This window comes from Myotis nattereri (genome assembly GCF_964212035.1).
Source record: "Myotis nattereri genome assembly, chromosome: 16".
NCBI classification, from domain to species: Eukaryota; Metazoa; Chordata; class Mammalia; order Chiroptera; family Vespertilionidae; genus Myotis; species Myotis nattereri.
Genome location: NC_138091.1, coordinates 15,462,836 through 15,479,293, shown reverse-complemented (window position 1 = coordinate 15,479,293; position 16,458 = coordinate 15,462,836). Strand labels below are relative to the sequence as shown.

Genomic DNA, 16,458 nt, shown 5'->3' with positions numbered 1-16,458 from the left:
GGGGACACGGAGGCGCCGAGTGGGGCTGGGGAGGCGGGTCTGTCCGAGGTGCCGGAGCTGGTGCCATCGGGCGGGGGACACCCGGCGTGCTTCTTGGACGGCCACACAGCATCCTCTCTCCACCCACCGGGGCCGGTCTCTGCAGTCACGGGGCACTGGTCCCACCCACGCCGGACCCAGGTGGGCGTTGTCCCCAGTGGGGTCGATCTGGTGGGTCCAGATGCCCCCTTCCCCTGAGATGAGTGCCTTTGGCACCGAGCACCGTATCACCCGGTCCCTGACCCTGGGGCTTCCTCCCGAGACCTGCCTATTTCTGGGAGGCAGTCTCCACACACCTGCCACTCCGCGGCCTGCGCGGGGCCTGCATTCATCCCCAGGCTGAGGGTCACCCCGAGGCTTGGTGCCCAGCAGGGCTGTGTCCGGGCTGGATCCCGCGTCGGTTCCAGGCCTGAGCCCCTTTCTTTGGTTCTCCTTAGAGGAGCGGTTTCACCCTTTCAGGGCGCTTTGACTTGGGAGCTAGAGCCGACTGTGCCATCAGAGGCTCACGGGACGAAGGTGGCCGCGGGGTGCCCACTCCTTGGACAGGGCTGCACGCGTGCCCTGGGAGGGGCCCAGGGGCCAGCCCAGCTGGGAGGAGGCTCTTCTCTCTCCTGCCAGCGGCTCCCTGGAGGCTGGGGAAGGGGTGGTGGTCAGGACTGGTGTTGGGGTGCTCTCAGGTGGGCCACACTTCCCGGGGAGCAGGTATACCTGCAGCCAGAGCCCCCTCTGCATCAGACATTCTGGGAGACCCAGAGGCCGGGGGCCCTGAGGGACGTGGGTGATCAGGGGCCTGGGCTGATGCCATGTGGGGAAAGTCGACCCTCCACCTTCTCCAGAAGTTGGGACCCCACTAATGCTGAGGGCATGGGGGATGCCCATTGCTGGACCTCCCCAGCCAGGTGGTTCCCAGAGGCACAGCCAGCCAGCCTTGCCCTCCATGGGGGGCGGGTGGGGGAGCAGGCGGGTGCTCCATGTGGGGGCGGGTGGGGGAGCAGGCGGGTGCTCCATGTGGGGGCGGGTGGGGGAGCAGGCAGGTGCTCCATGGGGGGTGGGTGGGGGAGCAGGCAGGGTGCTCCATGGGGGGCGGGTGGGGGAGCAGGCGGGTGCTCCATGTGGGGGCGGGTGGGGGAACAGGCGGGTGCTCCAGCCAGCCTGGAGCAGGTGTAGGTAGTGGGCATCTCATGAGGCTGGGTGAGCCCTTGGGGGGCGGGGTGGGGGGGAGACTCGCCCCTCCTCAGGGCGTCACTCTGGCAGCTCTGGCCATGCCCATGGTAGGTGGGCGGGCGGTGGGGAGGCACCGCATTAGGGGCCCCCCGGGCTGGCCTAGTTCCCCCTGACTGGGAGAGGGAGACGACCGGGGCGTCCTCCCTGGTGCGGGCTCCCTCCTTGGCTGCTTGTCTAGGAGACCAGCCCTGGTGATGAGGGCACCTAGCCGGGCAGGCCGGCCCCCCCAGGCCCACCTCCTACCTGATGTCTGAGTTCGGCCCCCATTCCCAGACCTCCAATGTCCCTTCCCCTGGGGCTCCTCGTGCAATCCGATGGTCTCAGGCATCTAACCCCTTCCCCTCCCAAGCACGGAGCCTCAGTACCAGGACCTGGCGGGGACTCTGAGGCAGCCTCCCATGCTGTTGGTTCTGAGAGGGAGGCGTACCAGTCCTCCTTCGGCTGAGGGAGAAAGGGGGAACCTCTGGCTCTAAGTTGGGTGTCCCGACTTAAGCTCAGGGTAGGGCTTTTGGGGTGTGGGAGGAGGTCACAGCCCGGATTCCTGAGGATTCCAGGGGTGGGGTGTGTGTGGCTGGGGCTGGATCTGGCCACAGTGAGCCTCCGGCTCCTCCTCATTTAATGAAAGCTGGGCAGGGCTGCCGTGACCCCGTCTTGGGTGTGTGGGCCCTGCAAGCCCCCAGCCCGTGGCAGGTCGGCTTCCCCCCGCACAGGCCCAGTCCTGCTCTCGGTTCCTTACCTTCACGGGGGCCTGGGGAACATGTGGTCAGAGCCGCATTTTATGAAAGCAGCTGCGCCTCATGACGCGCTCTGTGCCGGGAGATTTATGGGGCTGCACGGCTTTAATGGTTTCTGTGGGGTTAGTGTCCTCCCCCATTCATCCTGGCCGCTGTCTCCGAGGCAGATGGGTGACAAGCCTCCCCGCACTGGACAGGAAGGTATGGCGGGGTGGGGGAGGGGGGCTGACCACCCAAGCCTCCTCGGGAGGGGCCTCCTGCAAGCAGCCGTAAATCCAGGAGACCTCCAGGAGGCAGGGACCCTCCCTGGGCCTGTGGGGGGAGGAGCGCAGCGGCACCCCGGGGCCTGTGCCAAGGCCACGCCCCCAGGCTGCCCAGCAGGTTGTCTGTGTCAGGTGGGCTGGGCCGGCAGATGAATGAGCAACAACTGTATACTCGCTGACTTAGCAGCTTTCCTAGAACCTGGTCCCGGGGCCGGGACTGTGATCCCCAAATCTGCACGGGGTGGGGGGAGGGGAGGGCAGAGTCAGCGGGAAGCTGCCTCCTGCCCCTAACTGTCCGTGGTGGTGGCAACGCCAGGCCCTCGAGGGCCCAGAGCTGACAGGCTCCAGGTCTCCTGGGCCAGGGAGAGCGGCAGGCTTTGAGTGAGTGGGCGGAGGGCAGAGAGCATGTCCCACTTGGGAGGGACCCAAGCAGAGAGGGACCTGGAGCTCCCCACTGCGCAGGTTGCCTTTGACGCCTCCTCAGTTCCCAGCGTGGGACTCGAGGTCAGGGCACCCGGGAAGCACAGCCAGAGGGCTGCTTCTATGAAAGGCACACGGGAGCCTCACCCTGCGGCCGGGGACGCAATAAACAGCTGCTGAGAGGACTCCCAGGCTGCCGGGTGCCTGCCCCAGCCCCCTGCCCCTTGGCCAGAACCAGCCCAGCACTGGCACAGGCTGTTCTGGCTGACTCTGGCCTCCATGGGCTTGATCCTCAGTCCCTTCTCGTCCCCTTGGGGTCACAGCATCCCTCCAGAGCTAGGCCCAGGCTTCTGCCGAGGGACAGGCATGTGCCCCTGCCAGCGGGAGGGGCAGCATGAGCAGCAGCAGGGGAAGTCGGTCCTCACAGCCTGCCCAGTAGCTGAGAAGGTCACCTGCATGAAAGGCCTTCCTGTGAGCCCCGGAATTGTGGGGGTGGCTGCAGGCTCGCTAACCCGCTGGCCGCCGCGGGCAGGGGTGTTGCTGCACAGGTGCGGGCAGTCCAGGACTGCAAGGCCAGGACACACGGCGCCTGGGGCCTGGTGCTGTGCTCTGGAGCCGCTCCCTTTGCCGGCGTCTGTCCATCCTGCAGATGTCAACGGCCCCGGGTGCCGCAGCTGCTGGGCGTTCTGGAGGAAGCCTCACCTGAACACAGGAGTTCTGGCCTCATTGGTGTCGGTTTAGGATGCCCTCAGTTTGAGGGGGCTCAGGTGTCCTGAGTTCTGAGACTAGGTGGCCGGGGGCGAGTGTTTTGGGGTGTATGTAAGGGGTCCGCCCTCAGGGACATGGTCCTGGGGTGGGCAGAGCCACCGAGGTCATCATGCCAGCGCCAGGCAGGCGATGTGCGCCCCCAGAGACCCTGGTCCTTCCCCGCTCCAGCGGCATGGCTGCTGCCGGGCCGGGCCATGCCGTGCGGCCTGAGCGCCGGGAGCCTGCTGAGCGGCTCTGCCTGAGGTCACCGCCTCAGTGTGTATTTTGAATATTTCAGCTGTATGTGCACTGCGGGGACTTGGCCGGTGCACCGCGTGTGCAGCTCATACTTGGTGGGCTGTGTAATGTGCGGAGGCGTTGCCAAGGGCAGCGGAAATGTGGACTTTTTCCAGGATAATCATGCGAATCCGACCACCACCCTCCCTGCACCTTCCCGGGCCTGTGCCTTCTCACCCCTGCCAGGAGCTGCCAGGAGCTGCTGGGTGGGAGGGGCACAAGGGCCGGTGCTTTGTCCCAACCGACCAGTTCTCGAGAGCAGCGAGGTGTCCAGGGGTGCATACCCCCCCAGGCTGTGTCCTCAGTGTTAAAGGTGCCCTTCTCCGTGCTGGCCGAGCCTGGGGAAGTGGGGTGGGGGCTGCTCTGGATGCCCTGCCTGGTGGTCCAGGGCAATCCTTAGGGTGGGGGCGGGGGGTGAGGGGAGTGGGGCTCCAGGTGAGGAAGGTGGGGCTGGTGGCAAGTCCTCCTGTGAAGGGCCACGTCCTTGCCAGTGCAGGGAAGAGGAAGGCCTGGCCTCGCCCAGCCAGGTCTCAGAACGTGCGGCCTCCCCAGCTCTGCTCCCGCCTGGCCCGCAGCCAAGGCCCCGGAGTCCGGTGGCTGGGGCTGCCAGAACGAAGCCCCACAGACGGGGCTCGAACGACAGACATTTATTGTCTCACAGGCCTAGAGGCTGGAAGCACTAGATCAAGGTGTCAGCAGGCCGAGCTCCTCCTGAGGCCTCTCTCCTGAGCTTGCAGGCGGCGCATTCTCGCTGTCTTCATGTGGCTGTTCCTCCGTGTGTGTCCCTGTCCCGATCCCCTCTTATGAGGACAGCAATAGCTCCATTTTAACGTAACCACCGCTTGAAAGACCCCCATCTCCAAATATGGTCACCTTCTGGGGCACTGGGGTTAGGACTGCCAACATGTGGATTTGGGCGTCACACTTCCGTGCATGACACCCACAGATGCTCAGGGCCTCGGATCAGTGCCAAGTTCTCCCGCGGCCCCAGCCAGAGGCGCCTTCTGCAGCATCCTCGTCGGCCACCCCTGCCCACCCTGGCTGGGACACTGGCTGGCTGGCTGGGGGTCTGTGGTCCCCTGCAGGGGGACAGCCGCATCCGGAGGGAGGCTCATTCTGTATTCTGCTCAGTCCTGAGGAGAGGAAACCAGGGCTCTCAGGGAAGCGGGGGTGGCTCCCCGTTGCTTAGCTAAGGGGCACTCAGTTGCCACGGTGACCTCTGTCTGCACAGTCAAACACACACAACCCAGCCACTTCTCTCGGGCTGGAGGGTTCCCCGCCCCCATCAGAGTTCACACTGAGTGTTGAGTCCCTTGGTGACAAAAACATGGAAACGGTTGCCATGGCAGCCATTCTTTGGAGCCCTCAGACTGGAGTGCAAAGTTCAGGATGCCCAAGAACGGATGAAATGAAAATATGGGAAAATCTGCCACTTCCCTCACCCCAGAAGGATGCGTTGGATGGTGTTTCATGCTCCCCTGGGCCCAGCCATCCCTGCCCCTCCCATCACCCCGGGCCCAGGCGGGGAGAGGAGAGGCCCTGGGAATGAAGGTGGCAAAGAGGCCCACAGAATCCTTGGGAGGAGCGGGCCAGCCTGGGAGGCCAGGCTGAACTGTGGGTGGGCCCAGTGCCTGCAGCTGTAACTGGGCAGGCGATGACCCCTAGGCACTGCCTGGGGACATGTCCTCCTGGTTGCTGAAGTCCCCGAGCCTGCTGTGACTCCGTTTCTCCATGTAATCTGGAGGGACAAGCGGCTGCCTCTTTCTCAGGGGGGACTCCCACCCACTCAGCTGCCAGGGTACTCCTCAGCCTGGTCCAGGGGTGAAGGGTCCAGGGCATGCTCGGTGGGCTCAGCACCAAAGTCACCCTGTTCTGACCAAGGGGATGGGAATATGGCCCTGGGCAGACAGACCTGGCCCAGAGTGCTGGGGTGCAGTCAGTTCCTACAGAATTCCTCTAGTCTTCCTGGACACGAGTAGACGAGGGTCTGAGTCCATTAATGGAGGTCATGGCAGAGGCCTCTCCCTTTATCCATTGGACTGGGGAGAATGTGTCCCCCACCAGCAGTTCCCCAAGTAGGCCCCATGGGGCTCTGGTGACTGAAATGTACCAAGTGGGCACGTGTGCAACCTGCCCTCACCCCGACACACACAATTTATAGATTAAACTAGAGGCCCAGTGCACAACATTTGTGCGGGAGGGGTGGCGCAGGCGGATGTGTCCCTCAGCCCAGCCTGTGCCCTCTCACAGTCTGGGACCCCTTGGGGGATGTCCGACTGCCGGCTTAGCGGGGAGCGGGCCTAAGCTGGCAGTCGGACATCCCTTGAGGGGTCCTTAGCGCTGCCACGGAGGTGGGAAAGGCTCCCGCTACCACCACTGTGCTCGCCAGTCGTGAGCCCGGCTTCTGGCTAAGCAGCGCTCCTCCTGCAGGAGCACATTGACCACTGGGGGCAGCTCCTGTGTTGAGCGTCTGCCCCCTGGTGGCCAGTGAGCATCATAGCGACTGGTCATTCTGCTGTTTGGTCAATTTGCATATTAGAGTTTTATTATTATAGGATGCTCTGAAAAGTCCTGCAATAAGGGAATTTCTTGACTTTAAGCCAGTATTTGAAAAATAAGCTTTTTCCTCTTTTTATTAAAAAGTATTTTCTAGTTTTAAAAAGTCTCTTAATATCCTGCAGAAATAACATTTGGTGACACTCACTAGGGCCCTGGTTCTTGGTGTGATCATCAGCACGTGGGAATTTGTGAGAAATGCGTATTCTCTTCCACCCCAGAAACTCGTGTTTTGATAAGCCCTTTGGGTTGAGAACCCATGTGCTAAAGGTGGACCATGGTGGTCTGTGAGGTCTGAAAGGATGGCGACCTTTGGGAGGAAGGGGAATGGGAGGAAGGGGAATGGCCTGGAGGAGGTGAGAGGTGAAGGGAGGGAGGGAAGCATGGCAGGGATGGGGCGTGGGCAGCACAAGAACCCTGGACGCTGGGAGAGGTGCTGTGGCACCTTGAAGGGTGGGTTCAGGGTGCACTGCCCCTGAGCACTGAGCTCCCACCATGGTTTTCTGAGGCGTCAAGTGCGAGGTTGTGTGTCTGGAGGTGTCATGAGCTTGGTGCTGAGTGATTGGGGCCTTGGGAAATGCCTGGGGTCACCTGAGGAGGTCCTGTGTCCCGTCCCCCTCCTACTCGCCAGCAAGGGGTATCCAGGTGCGCTGAAGGCACCTGCCCTGGGCAGATGGACTCTCTCTACCTGGAGTGCTGGGCGCGGGGGTCAGTTCCGTGATTTTCTTCTTTCCTTCCTCGACCTAAGAGGGGGCTTGTCCCCAAAGGCAGTGCTGGGTGGCTCCTTCAAAATAGGCATGAGGTGAGGCTTGAAGCGATGGCCCTGGCCCAGGTATCAGGAGGTGGGCTTCCCGGTTAGCTTTGCCACCATCCACCCCCTCCCCAGTGGGACGCCCGGTGCAGCCGCTTCCCAGCTCTGGGTGTCCGTTTCCTCCCCATCAAACAGGCTGCCGCACTGTCAGCCTCGGGGAGGGTCCGGCAGACGGGGCCCCCTGCCCCGCGCCCACCGCCCGCCTGTGCTTCCTTGCAGCCGTCCAGATCCACATCCTGAAGGCGGACAAGGCGGGGGACTGGTGGAAGTTCACCGTGAGCATCATCTCCGTGTACAAGCAGGGCGCGAGCCGCATTCGGCGCGGTGACCAGAGCCTGTGGATCCGCTCGCGGGACATCGCTTGCAAGTGCCCCAAGATCAAGCCCCTCAAGAAGTACCTGCTGCTGGGCAACGCGGAGGACTCGCCGGACCAGAGCGGCATCGTGGCCGACAAGAGCAGCCTGGTGATCCAGTGGCGGGACACGTGGGCGCGGCGGCTGCGCAAGTTCCAGCAGCGCGAGAAGAAGGGCAAGTGCAAGAAGGCCTAGCGCGGAGGCAGCGGGGCGGGCGGGCCGGGCGGCACCGCAGCTGCCCGGGCCCGGAGGGCTTTCCCAGGTGGGGGGCGGGGGGCGGGGCCTCGGCGGGGGCGGGGTCTCGGCGGCGCCTCTCCTGGCGGCCCCGCCCCTCGCCCCACTCGGCGCGCCCCAGGCGGAGCCGCACGCGGGGAGGGGTGCAGGCCAGGCCAGGCCCTGGAGAAATGAGGACGAGACTTAGCTACCTCACGGGCTCCTTCCCGAGCAGGGACGCGCTTCCCTGGGGCCAGGCGGGTCGCCGCGGCGGGGGCGGGGCAGCCGGATCTGGGCCCCAGGGCCTGACACAGAACGCGCAGGTGGTGCCGCACCTGCGGCTGGCGTACGGTTACGGTTACGGTTACGGAGAAGGGGACGTGAGGAGGAGAACTGTGAATTCTCAGGCCCCCAGTTGGGCCAGGGGCTGAGCGAGCCCGGCCAAACCATCACCCAAACGTCAAGGACTGAAAATCCCCCCCTTTTCCCTGACCCCCCTTTGTCACAGGACCCCCTGGTTGGGACAACTTGGGCCCCATCTGAAGGGGCCAGACAGGCATTTGGGGGCAGCAGGGTTCCCCATGCAGGCGGGGGTCCGTTGCCACCTGCTGCACTGGTCCTCCTGGGTGGGGCGAAGCAGGAACCCTTGCTGGCCCCACCCCCACCCCCACCCCCGGGTTTAGGTGCAGCCCAGGATTCTGGCCCAGACAGAGGGCTGTGGACCCAAAGACACCCCTGAGCAGCTCGAGCCGGGTGGTCATGCCTCACTGAGCTGCCTGCCCGAGGAGGCACGGGGAAGGCACAACCTCCCAGAGAGTTTCCTCTCTGGAAACTTGGAACCAGCCCCTTTATGACATTTTCCAGGGGAGGGGACGGGCTCGGGCTGGGTTTATGGCAGTGACACTATTTGTGTAATGACATCAGCTCCCACCAGGCCCCTCAGCAGTGTTTGCAGCTGGGAAGGGCCTGGATGGGTATGGAATGCAGGCTGCAAAGGCGGTCACCCCGGCTGGGGGAAGGGGCTGGCTGAGTCAGGACCCGGTCTGTTGGCTCAGCAGGGCACAGTGTGCCCGCGCCACGGGCAGGCAAGGCCAGGAATGACCAGGTTCGGGGAACCACGGAAACCATGACCACTTCCTGCTGCTGCCCTCACTCCTGGCTCCAAGGGGCAGCAGCTGCTGGGCCGAGAAAGCCTGCTGAGCTACCCAGCTGCCTGCACCTGCCTTAGTCTACCGTAGGCAGAGCCTTGCCTACCCTTCCCGGCTGTCCCCTTTGTGCCCTCCCCTTTCCAAAGCTCAGAGACACTGCCTTCAAGCAGGCAGCCCCCACAGGGCCTGTTCCTATGCCCAGGGCCCACGGTCTCCCTTCCCGAGCTCTCGGCACCTGGCAGAGTTAGCGGCCTGGCTTCCTCCTCACTCAGGACACTGGCTTCACTCTCCTTCGAGTTCGCCTGCTCAGAAGGGTCACGCTGAGTGTGAAGGCGCCCTGTGGTCCGGCCCGCGTCTGGGCTGCCGTGTAGCGAGCACCTGCCCTGTGCCTGGCACTTTACCCACACACCCCCCTGTGGCCCTCACGACAGCCCCGTGAGACAGGGATCCTTGCCCATCTCACCAGCGGGGAAACGGAAGCACACGTGCCCAAGGCCACCAGGAAAAGTGGCAGAACTGGACTCGCAGTCCAGGGCCAGGCTTGCTGACCACGGCCTGCTGCCCCGGCCCGCTGCGCACCAGCTCCCACAGCAGCTGCGAGGGGTGCTCCTGGGAGGTCGCCACGGAGACACGCCCTGGTGGCACCTGGCGAATGGAGTGTGTGGGGTGGGCGCAGTGACATCTTCAGAGGTGGAGCAGGGGTGGTAGGTGAGGCGCACAAACACAATTTGTAGGTTAGAGGCTCTGAAAGGGGCCTTGGCTGATCTAAGACACAGCAGAAAGGACGTTTGGCTGCCTGGTTGGGGGTGGGGGTGTGTCTGGGGCTGTGTGTGGAGGATTCCAGGAGAGACTGGTGGCAGAGGTGCCCCCGTCGGGGGGAGAGGACAGAATGGCCCTGGGGAGGGATATTTGTCTTCCCTGACTCCAGGCCCCAGACGGGAGCATAGGGACCGCTCTCCTAGCAGTGAGCCTCTGACGCCAGCGCGGTTTGCCGAGTGCCATTAGCACCTCGCAGGCCTTGGCGTTTTGCTGGCCCACAGTCCTGTAAGGGCACTCGCTGCTTGGGCTGGTCCTGTTCTGTTTATACCGGCCTGGCTTCTCTGCCTGCCTGTCCACAGGATGTGGCAGCCCCGCCACCTCCCACCCTGCGTCTGAGTCACCCAGGTCCATCCGAGGGCCAGCACGGGTGGTCTCCGAGGCCCCCAGCTCTGGAGCCAGCAGCCTGCCAAGCAGTAATACATCTTGCTTTAAACTCAACCAGCCTCACCCTCCTGCTCTGCCCCTGAGGGCAAAGGCCACCCAATCCACCCAGCAGCCTGGCCCCTGGGCCACGTGTCAGGGCGGCCGGATTTGCACCACAGGCCTCCGCACCTCACTGACCCAGCCGGAACCCAGCCCCCAACTTCAGCGGCGAGGACCCCTCCCTGAGGAAGCACCTCGTCCACCAGGAGGAGATGAATAGGAACTGAGGTGTGCCCGTTTGTACAGTTAGGAAGGGATGTAAAATGAACTAGATTTTGATTCTGAAGAGTGTATTAACCAGAATTGTGATATGTAGGTATTTGAAGAAAAACACCAGATTAGTCCTTTTTTGTTTTAAAAGATTCCCTACTTGTCCTTTTTCTTACCTGCTGGGTGGTCTGGAGCCCCTGACAGCGGAGTGGCTGCTTTACTGAGCATATAGTAAAGAGGACGGGGTGGAGGGAAGGGGACACGGGCTGCCCGGACTCACCTGCAGCCCTGCTTCTGTCCCGGGCAGGACGGGAGGCAGCCCAGCAGGTCCTGGGAAATGGGCGGGAGGCTGTGAGCTGCCCCAGGCCCCCAGTGACCTGGAATTCCGTCTCCACAGTAGCGCACAGGAAATGGGTATCGACTTTCTTGGGTTGGCCCCAGGTTGGAATGAGACCGAAATCGAGAAGATTCTGAGCGATCAGGAAATGATCCCCCCAGGAAACTGAAAAACATTGGGACCTCAATGCTCAAAGGAAGCGCCCCTGTCACACCCCATGAGGGAGACTGAGAGCAGACCAACTAGACTCACCGGTGGGGGTCCTGGGCCACGGTTCACAGCCGCAGACGTGCCATACCCAGGGGCATCACAGTGTGCACTCTGAGGCCTCGCCTCTGCCACCCCAGCCAGCCCACTCCTCCTCATTCGCCATCCCCCCCCTCCCCCCAACTCCTGGGTGCACTACCCCCACCCCCTGCATTCCGGAATTCTGTTCACGCAGAATGGTAAATGTTTAGTTGTGACCATGACATTGGGTCAGTGCTCCTTTCCAATGCATACTAATATATTATGGTTATTATATATGAATATATTTAATGACATGGAAAAAGTTGTGGATTTTTTAAAGTTTTTTTTGGTTGTTTAGAGTTGTAATGGACCCAGATGGAACTTGTAACGTGGGCCCCACATGATAGAACTAAATGCAGATATCAATTAAATAAACTCTTGTACACTGTTCTCTGTCTCCCAGTCTTCACTGGTGGTCTGAGCTGGGGGGGGGGGGGGGCGGGGGGGGAGGGGAAGGGGGCATGCGGGAGGGGGGAGGACGGCAGGTCTTTGTGCCATTTAAGGAACGTGGATTCTGTGCTAAGAACTCCCAGCAGGACAGCCACTGGGTTCCCAGAGCCTGGGACAGAGCTCCAACTACCACAAAACAGATAAATAAAAAACAAAAAAGAGCCGAACCGGTCTGGCTCAGTGGATAGAGCGCCGGCCTGCGGACTGAAGGGTCCCAGGTTTGATTCCGGTCAAGGGCATGTACCTTGGTTTTGGGCACATCCCCAGTGGGGGGCGTGCAGGAGGCAGCTGATCGATCTCTCTCATGGATGTTCTGGCTCTCTATCCCTCTCCCTTCTTCTCTGTAAAAAAATCAATAAAATATTTTAAAAAAAAGAAAAAACCAAAAAGGAAAAGGCCGCTTTGCTGCGAAGTCCTGGGGCCAAAAGTCTCTCAAATGGGTTGAGCTGTATTTAACACTCTGAGTGCCAACCAATATCCTAGGAACTATGCTAAAATTGCCAAGGCAGTTTTGCCGATTTTACAGCAGTTTAGAGAAAAAAATTATGAATCGCAAGTAAATGAAGTTACATATTCAAAAACTTAAGGAAACCTTTACTACATTGATGTATTTAGCAATATCATCATCACTAATAAAAGCAGACTTAGAACTGGACGCCATTTCGAAGCTTTGATAGCACTCCCGGCACTTTTGGCGAAAGACAGGAGGAGTGCGATCGCGCTCCCCAGCACTGTAGGGGTTACGTCCCCCCAAACCATCCCTGGGATCCTTACCACTCGTTGGGGCTCCAGGTCCGGGCACCGCAGGGGCGGACACACAGGTACTCTCCCCACCTGACCCAAAACCTGCGAGCAGAGGCTTTGCCTCTCACAGAACATTTCCTGAAAGCCACGAGGAGACTCTGGGGAGAAGACAGCAGGGTTAGTCAAACTCGGGAACGTTTCGGGCCATTGCTCAAGGCTTTGTGCGGTGCAGGGCCGGGGCTGAGCTCACCGGGTTTCTGAGAAACTATATTTAAATCTCCAAATGGTTGTGATTTCTTTATTACACACACAATCCAGCCATTAGGAACACGTTGTGTTGCTACGCAGCGCGGCCGATCGGCACCAGGAGGCTGTCATTTCTGCACCCGGCTGTTCTGTAGACAAGTCTCCGTCCGCCGTGGGCTGGGCTGGCCCCTCAGCGCGCCGATTCCGCTGGCACCTGGGAGGTGTGGAGCCCGTGCCTGCGGCGTGGGGCGCTGGATGTGGTGCCCTCGCCTCTCCTCGGGAAGAAACAGGCCAGCCCAGCTCCTCACCGGGTCCGGCTGGGGACCAGGAACTGTTCTCGGAGCCAGGGGTCAGAGCCGGGGCAGCCCCAGACAGGGCTGGCCTTGCGTCCCGATCAGTCCCAGGAGTAAGTCCCTGCTGGAGCGGCACTTCCTGACCCTGGGTGGTCGGGGCGGAGGCAGGTCTTGGGTGGGCGCCAGGCCAGGAAGAAAACCCGCACTTTCTGCAGAATCGGGCTCTTCCCAAGGCCAGTACGGACCCAGCTGGGCCCCTGCAGGGCTGAAGGCCGAGAGGCCGGGCCAGAGTTTGTGCTGCACTCGGAACTCTCCCAGCTCTGGTCATTCTCTTCACGGGCCCAGTCCTCCCGAAGTGGCTGGTGCCTGTCCTTCCTAAAGACGCCGTCTATGATTGAGGGGCCTGACCTTGGGGACGCCTCCACTGCCGGGCCCTGTGCTGGCAGCTGCAGCCCGTCCCAGGCTGGAGGGAGGCAGGTTGGTCAGAGACACACGGGAGCGTGATGGAAGCCGCCGCTGCCTCCGGCCCGTCTCACTCTCTACGGAGAGAGGGCATCGACAGAGGCCACGCTCACAGCAGGGCGTAAGCTGGGTCACTGCTAAGAGCTGGCCAAGTGGTCAGGAAAGTCCACGCTGGAGGCTGGAATGGTTAGGCACAAGGAAGCCGAGTGACCCCAGCAGGACTCGGGGCCCAGCGCAGTCCAGTCCAACACCCAGAGCCTGCCGGGTGCAAGGCCTCCCAGGGCCCCTGTCAGAGAGGCGCTCCTTCCTGAGGCCCGCCCCGCCCTTCCCGACATGCTGCCTCCTCATGGCAGACACACTCCTGGGTTTCAGACTTCGTTGCACAGACACCTCTTCTCTGCTCTTTTAAGACTAAATAAAGACGTAAGAAATACGCCAAGAAAAACTGGGAGTGGGCACCAAACAGCCAGTGAGAAACACAGCACCGGACGGATGAACTCATCGCTTCAGACCGGAGGCTCACCGGACAGCAGCTCCCTTCTGCAAAGAGGTGACTTGGGAAGAAGTCAGAAGTAGAGAGCAACGAGAGGAAAGGTGAATCCTGGCCCCCTTTTTTAAATAAAGGGGGGGGGGAACTCCACTCAACCCGGGGGGCTATTGACTAGATAAACAATGGTCTTCAGCCAAGGGCTCTCCTGCCACCCAAAGCTGGAGCAGCAGGGTGAGGGCTCAGGGGAGCCGAGGAGAGGCAGGGAGGCTGGCGGGCGGGCTGAGGGTCGGGGCTCTGCAGGCCCAAGAGATCAGGGGCAGACCGGCCTAGGGCTAATATAGACTAAGCTCAGCTACAGCTAATCAACTTTCAACGGAGCAGAAGTCCCCACTGTAACCAGCTATCTGGATTCCTTTATATGGTATCCAGACTAGAAATGCTTATAATTAATAACCAGTTAAGTTAAACAATACTTACACTGTTATTTCACTCAAGTCTATTTCCACTGAAAAAACGCCCGAGGTATGGGCGCCACATCCCGCCCTCGCCTTTCCTCTCTGCTCCGTGAGGTCTCGCTGCTCACAGGGCAGGCTCAGAGCAAGGCCACCCGGGCTGCGCTCCTGGCACCTGTGAGGGGAAGGGCAGGCCTTCCCAAGCCCGGCCAGATAGTGCCACTTCATGCTAGCTGTCACCCTAGAGTGGCTCCAGGCAACAGACCCCCAGAGTGATTGGGGAATGCCTCGCCACTTCGGGTCTGCCCTTCGCTGCAGAGTGGGGTGGCTGTCTCCTGGGAGGAGTGCACCCCAAGAAAGCTAAGTAAGGAGCAGGGAGCCATCCTGCCCAGCACGCCTACCTCTGGGCGCGCACTGCCTGAGTCTGGATGGCAGGTCCCTGCAGTCCGACCTGGCCAGGCTTCCACCCCCCATCCCCCCTGTCCCCCATCCCCTCCCCGCACCCCACCCCGCCTGCAGGTCCAGAGAAGCGAGGTTGCTGTCCGGGTCTCCGGGCTGCAGAGCTGGCGGGCCTCGAGCCCACTCCTCCCGAGAACAGAAGCTGTTGTGTGCAGACATCAGCTCAGTGTTTGGCTTGAAAGGGCCTTTCCGTGCGGCGGAGCCAGAACGCCGTGGCTCCGGTTCAAAGACGCCCACGAGTTGCCGGGCTCCGTGCTGAGCAAGTCAAGAGGAGGTGAGAAAGTCAAACAGACCTTCAATGCAGCCTCCCATGAGCCCCAAAGTGGGGGCTCCAAGGAGACACTGTTTACAGATTTGGGGTTTTGCACGACACACTGAAAGCCGTGGCTCTCAGATTCCTGATCTGCTGTGGGTGATCCATCGGCAACCACTCCGCTCCCCGCCCCCCAGCAGAATGCACCCCTGGCCCCAGTCCAGCGCGGCTCCTCTCCTTCCGATCCTGCCCGTCCGAAGCACGCCTGCTCCCTTTCCTCTCCTGGGCTCTGCAATCCAGTTCCCCACCAGACGGCGTGGCTCACTCCTACCTGCCTCCGCTCCCGGCCCCCTCACCCCATCAGTCTGTCCACAGGGGTCAGGTGACGCCCTCGTGTGCGCAGGTGCCCACAGTATCGAGGAAACCCACCAACCATCCCCAGGACTCCCCCGCACAGGCCTGTCCTCTGCTTTGCCTCAGGGAAGTCTGGTGCTTTGGAACCTGCCCCATCACCAATGTGAATTCTTTCCCCTGTTGCCAGAGAGGGCCAAGCAAGGCTGACTGGCCCGGCCTGCTTTCTGCACAGGCAGGAGAGGGCAGGAGCTGGCCCTCTGCCCTGAGGGCCGGGGCTCTGCGGGCCCAAGAGGTCAGGAGCAGACCGGCTTGGGGCTAATAGAGACTAAGCTCAGCTACAGCTAATCAAGTTTCAACGGAGCAGAAACTTTAGGTTCTCCAGCCTCCTCTCACCTGGAGAACTCGCCAACACCCCCAGGGGCCGGATGGCCCGCAGGCCTGCTCCCCGTCTGCCCTTTTCCATGGGGGCAGTCACCGCTGGGTTGCCAGACCCAGGTTAGGAGCCGAATAAGGCCCGACTCCATACACCCGCCTTTCTTTGAACCCTAAACAGTGCTTCCCAGGCGGACCTCTTTCCTCCCCACCACCTCATGCACCGGCCGCATTCTGGCTGCTGATCAAGTTGTTTCAGCCTTGGAAACAGTTACTGTCACCGCAGAAATGAGAGAAACTGTGCCTCTGGGTCTGAAGGCAGCTCCGCCGAGTCCAGAGAGGCTGCAGCAATGGCAGCACCACCCGGAGCGGTGCGCATGGCGGGGACGTGGGCAGGGAGCTGGGTACACACTGACACCGCGCCTGTCAGCCCTTGCGTCACTCCCCCCGCCCCCCCCTCCCCACCCCCTGGCTGGACAACGCGGCCTTGACCGTTCGCTGATTTCCTACGTGGACACACGACCTCCTAGCAGACCAGACATTGCCGGTTACTCACTGCCTGTGCGCTCGGTACCATCCCCCAGGGCGCCCGCGCACTTTGGGGTGGGTGGACTCCACTGTAGCCGTGGCAGCGCCCACTCGAGGAACCTTGGGCTGGCACAGAAACGACCAAGGCTGACCGAGAGGGCCGCCCTGGGCCTGAGACTCCGTCGGCTCCGGGGCTGCCACGCAGTTTGCTTTGACCGAAGGCACGCACATGGAGAGTTCAGAGCTTTGAGGGGATTTATTGAGAGCGGCTTCCGTGTATCAAAAGGTGCTGAGCTTTTCTCCGTCGCCGGCAGGAGTCCAGCTGGTGGCCCCGTTATTGCCACTAGCTGGTAGGCCAGACCGCAACCACCACAATGGCCACGAGCAGCAATAAAATCACCATCATCATCCCTGAAAAACAGAAGCAGAAGAGACCCCTGTGAGTGATCCACGTGGACGAGCATCCCGCGCCC

The 16,458-nt window shown here is 61.6% G+C and overlaps 2 protein-coding genes across 3 annotated transcripts in view; one reads left to right on the top strand and one right to left on the bottom strand.

Annotated features, from left to right (window-relative positions):
* NTN1 (netrin 1) overlaps nucleotides 1-7,649 on the top strand; it is a 171,799-nt gene extending 164,150 nt beyond the window's left edge. The window contains exon 6 of the mRNA XM_081109001.1: nucleotides 7,311-7,649. Within this exon, the coding sequence (XP_080965127.1) occupies nucleotides 7,311-7,639 (329 nt within the window). The 3' untranslated portion in view covers nucleotides 7,640-7,649. The remainder of the gene's footprint in view (nucleotides 1-7,310) is intronic.
* Nucleotides 7,650-16,226: 8,577 nt separating this feature from the next.
* Nucleotides 16,227-16,458, bottom strand: part of STX8 (syntaxin 8) — a 231,097-nt gene continuing 230,865 nt past the window's right edge. For both annotated transcript variants that reach the window (XM_081109978.1, XM_081109979.1), the window contains one exon: nucleotides 16,227-16,396. In XM_081109978.1, the coding sequence (XP_080966104.1) occupies nucleotides 16,329-16,396 (68 nt within the window). In that variant the 3' untranslated portion in view covers nucleotides 16,227-16,328. The remainder of the gene's footprint in view (nucleotides 16,397-16,458) is intronic.